General features: G+C 54.2%; 1 protein-coding gene across 1 annotated transcript in view; it reads right to left on the bottom strand.

Moving 5' to 3' along the window:
• Window positions 1-5,157, bottom strand: part of RNF121 (ring finger protein 121) — a 15,954-nt gene that overhangs the window by 8,534 nt on the left and 2,263 nt on the right. The window contains exons 2-4 of the mRNA XM_018573220.1: window positions 3,331-3,422; window positions 3,187-3,268; window positions 551-692 (exon numbers count right to left, since the gene is read on the bottom strand). Coding sequence (XP_018428722.1) covers window positions 551-692; window positions 3,187-3,268; window positions 3,331-3,422 — 316 coding nt within the window. The remainder of the gene's footprint in view (window positions 1-550; window positions 693-3,186; window positions 3,269-3,330; window positions 3,423-5,157) is intronic.

Raw genomic sequence — 5,157 nt, forward strand, 5'->3', positions numbered from 1 at the left:
AGTGTCTCCCCCCCGTACCGCCAAGTATCACCAGTGTCTGCCAGTGTCATCCTGTCCCCCCCCATGTGTCATCTAGTGCACTCCCATGCCTACAAGTGTCACCTGTACACCCCAATGTAATCTAGTGCTCCCCCGTGCCTCTAAATGTCAAGAGTGCAGCCCAGGGTCATCCTGTGTGTCCTGCATGCCACCAAGGGTCACCTGTGTAAGCCAGTGTCAACCTGTGGGCCCCCGTGCCTCCGAATGTCACCAGTGTGTACGTGTCACAGTGATTTCCAGTGTACCCCGTGACAACAGTGCATCCGTGTCTCCTGCACCATGTACACAGTCCTGTTCTCGGGGGATGGGGGATCACTGTTTGTGACATTAACCAGAAGCAAGCGGCAGATACAATAAGACCGGTCCTGAAATGTAGTTTCCCTGTCGTCCAGGGCATGCTCCCATCATTCCCAGTACACGAACTTTCAGGAAACTGGGAGCTGCAATCATCCCACTGGTATAGGAGACGGTTAAGAAAGCAAAACATTTTTGGGGTACCCCATTCTCTTACATTGTAGGAGCGCGAGTGCCTCTGCTTCCACTGCACGAGCAGCAGCTGGGCCACCACCAGGGTGGCGATGAGAATCAGCACCATTTCCGCGTGCATAGCTTCGTGGCCTCGGTGCTTGGCGTGCATTCGGGCATGTTCCACCCTGTGAGGGAAGAGACAATACACGGGAACATATCAGACACATTCCCAGCAAATCACAGCAAGCCATTCATCCAAAAAGTCTAATGCGAGATCTGCACTCCTCCAGTACACACAGCTCACTCCCCAGTATCCGTGTCACCAGTGAGATCTGCACTCCAGTACACACAGCTCACTCCCCAGTATCCGTGTCACCAGTGAGATCTGCACTCCAGTACACACACCTCACTCCCCAGTATCCATGTCACCAGTGAGATCTGCACTCCAGGACACACAATTCACCCCCCAGTATCCATGTCACCAGTGAGATCTGCACTCCTCCAGTACACACAGCTCACTCCCCATTATCCGTGTCACCAGTGAGTTCTGCACTCCAGTACACACAGCTCACCCCCCAGTATCCGTGTCACCAGTGAGATCTGCACTCCAGTACACACAGCTCACTCCCCAGTATCCATGTCACCAGTGAGATCTGCACTCCAGCACTCACAGCTCACTCCCCAGTATCCATGTCACCAGTGAGATCTGCTCCCAGTACACACAGCTCACTCCCCAGCATCCGTGTCACCAGTGAGATCTGCACTCCTCCAGTACACACAGCTCACTCCCCAGCATCCGTGTCACCAGTGAGATCTGCACTCCTCCAGTACACACAGCTCACTCCCCAGCATCCGTGTCACCAGTGAGATCTGCACTCCTCCAGTACACACAGCTCACTCCCCAGCATCCGTGTCACCAGTGAGATCTGCACTCCTCCAGTACACACAGCTCACTCCCCAGCATCCGTGTCACCAGTGAGATCTGCACTCCTCCAGTACACACAGCTCACTCCCCAGCATCCGTGTCACCAGTGAGATCTGCACTCCTCCAGTACACACAGCTCACTCCCCAGCATCCGTGTCACCAGTGAGATCTGCACTCCTCCAGTACACACAGCTCACTCCCCAGCATCCGTGTCACCAGTGAGATCTGCACTCCTCCAGTACACACAGCTCACTCCCCAGCATCCGTGTCACCAGTGAGATCTGCACTCCTCCAGTACACACAGCTCACTCCCCAGCATCCGTGTCACCAGTGAGATCTGCACTCCTCCAGTACACACAGCTCACTCCCCAGCATCCGTGTCACCAGTGAGATCTGCACTCCTCCAGTACACACAGCTCACTCCCCAGCATCCGTGTCACCAGTGAGATCTGCACTCCTCCAGTACACACAGCTCACTCCCCAGCATCCGTGTCACCAGTGAGATCTGCACTCCTCCAGTACACACAGCTCACTCCCCAGCATCCGTGTCACCAGTGAGATCTGCACTCCTCCAGTACACACAGCTCACTCCCCAGCATCCGTGTCACCAGTGAGATCTGCACTCCTCCAGTACACACAGCTCACTCCCCAGCATCCGTGTCACCAGTGAGATCTGCACTCCTCCAGTACACACAGCTCACTCCCCAGCATCCGTGTCACCAGTGAGATCTGCACTCCTCCAGTACACACAGCTCACTCCCCAGCATCCGTGTCACCAGTGAGATCTGCACTCCTCCAGTACACACAGCTCACTCCCCAGCATCCGTGTCACCAGTGAGATCTGCACTCCTCCAGTACACACAGCTCACTCCCCAGCATCCGTGTCACCAGTGAGATCTGCACTCCTCCAGTACACACAGCTCACTCCCCAGCATCCGTGTCACCAGTGAGATCTGCACTCCTCCAGTACACACAGCTCACTCCCCAGCATCCGTGTCACCAGTGAGATCTGCACTCCTCCAGTACACACAGCTCACTCCCCAGCATCCGTGTCACCAGTGAGATCTGCACTCCTCCAGTACACACAGCTCACTCCCCAGCATCCGTGTCACCAGTGAGATCTGCACTCCTCCAGTACACACAGCTCACTCCCCAGCATCCGTGTCACCAGTGAGATCTGCACTCCTCCAGTACACACAGCTCACTCCCCAGCATCCGTGTCACCAGTGAGATCTGCACTCCTCCAGTACACACAGCTCACTCCCCAGCATCCGTGTCACCAGTGAGATCTGCACTCCTCCAGTACACACAGCTCACTCCCCAGCATCCGTGTCACCAGTGAGATCTGCACTCCTCCAGTACACACAGCTCACTCCCCAGCATCCGTGTCACCAGTGAGATCTGCACTCCTCCAGTACACACAGCTCACTCCCCAGCATCCGTGTCACCAGTGAGATCTGCACTCCTCCAGTACACACAGCTCACTCCCCAGCATCCGTGTCACCAGTGAGATCTGCACTCCTCCAGTACACACAGCTCACTCCCCAGCATCCGTGTCACCAGTGAGATCTGCACTCCAGTACACACAGCTCACTCCCCAGCATCCGTGTCACCAGTGAGATCTGCACCCCAGTACACACAATTCACCCCCCAGTATCCATGTCACCAGTGAGATCTGCACTCCAGTACACACAGCTCACTCCCCAGTATCTGGGGGGAGCTGTTCCGTTGTCCTGTCCTAGGGTGAGACTCACCTCCATCTTTCCTCAGGGGCCAACTCAGACAGGTCCACCTGGAATACAAGAACACAGACGGCATTAGTGGGGGGCAGGCTGCCTATTGTGGAGTAATGTGGGGGGAGGGGGTGGGTTTTTATTGGGTGATCTCGGAGGGGAGACCAGCCGTGACCATTGCAGGTGGGACACGGGACAACAATGCGATCTTGCAGATCTCATGTACATCAACACTGAGGATTAGCAGCAAGGTCCACCTGGAATACAAGAACACAGACGGCATTAGTGGGGGGCAGGCTGCCTATTGTGGAGTAATGTGGGGGGGGGGGGTGGGATTTTATTGGGTGATCTCGGAGGGGAGACCAGCCGTGACCATTGCAGGTGGGACACGGGACAACAATGCGATCTTGCAGATCTCATGTACATCAACACTGAGGATTAGCAGCATAGACTTATTCATGCCGTGTGGCAGGCCTGCTCTTGGGACCCCCGCGTGGCACGCCTGCACCGAGGACCGCTGCGTGGCACGCCTGCACCGAGGACCACCTAGGGAATTGACTGCAGAAGAGTCAATTCCCTACCCCAGCCCTTTCCCTCCTCGCACGTCAGATACTGCTCCTCTTCAGTGTGTGACTACTGCCTGCGCTGGTCCAGCTCCTGAGCCCCTCCACTCTCCAACCTGCACCCGCTTTTATGAAGAAGCTGGGGGAGGAGCAGCAGGGGATACTATAGGCAATCAAATTTGTGGGGGTGATTGTATTTTCTCCCATTTGATGAGACTCTGGAATTACCCTTTGACAATTCTTTTATCTTCCATTCAGATTAAAAAAAAACAAAAAAACATTGTATATGAACATCTGTAGCTCCCCCTGCAGCCAGTAGATGGCGCTCTCGTCTCCTTTCCACATTTACCTTCCTTTAGCTTCTTTGTTACAAACAATATCCTGTATACAAAGCTCAGTAGCTCAAGATGAGACTCAGGGCCGGTCCACACCACGTCGGTGGGAAGAAGTCACATGACCTGTATTTACACAATACCCGCTGATCCCGGAGTCCAACACTAACCATGAACGATGGCTCTGAAACCATTCCGTTCACTCAGTGCACACGTGTGCCAAACGCGGCAAGTGATCGGCGTTTGGATGCACATGCGGCATGTGGGCGGGGACACTTCAAATGCTTTTGACATTTTTTTAAAGTTGAACTTTATTACTATCACGAGGCAACCGAGAAGAACAAACCGGCTCCCACACACGGGCCCCCGCAGACAGGATTCCAGAGACCGGCTCATATACACGATATGACCAGAAGTATTGGGACGCCTGTACACGCACATGAACTTTAATGGCACTCCAGTCTTAGTCCGTAGGGTTCAGTATTGGGTTGGCTCCGCCCTTTGTCGCTATAACAGCTCCGCCTCTTCTGGGAAGGCGTCCACAAGGTTTAGGAGTGTGTCTATGGCAGGGGCGCCCACTATTTTTTGTCTGGAGATCTACTTTTCAAATGACGAGCTCATTGAGATCTACCAACGAAAAAACACCTGCATTCAGGGGCGGGAGGGGGCGTGGGCTGCGCAGGCAGGCCCCCTCGCCCACAGTGCGATCGCCTGCATTAGTGCCTGTGTTCCAGCCCAGTGCAAGCCGCAAAAATGCTGCGAGCACTATTTTTGCAGATCGCACTGGACCGGAATGCAGGCACTAATGTGCCGAGCGAGGGCGATGCCATTGACTTCAATACAGTTCCACACCCCCTCCCAGAGAAAAAGAAATTGGAGGCCACAAAGTCCGCAATCTCTTTTTCTGCAGCCTCAGCGCTCAATGAATGGGAAGCACAGAGGCTTCCCATTCATTCAGAAAATATTTTACTATCAAGCAGTTTCTGAATGGGGAGGAGCCTCTGTACAGAGTGCTTCTCCCCATTGAGAAACTTATGAATGAACAGGAGGTGATGCAAATCACATCCTGTTCATTCATTTATAACTGGGGACACATA

This window comes from Nanorana parkeri, unplaced genomic scaffold (assembly GCF_000935625.1).
Source record: "Nanorana parkeri isolate BGI_ZX_2015 unplaced genomic scaffold, ASM93562v1 scaffold2280, whole genome shotgun sequence".
Lineage (NCBI taxonomy): Eukaryota > Metazoa > Chordata > Amphibia > Anura > Dicroglossidae > Nanorana > Nanorana parkeri.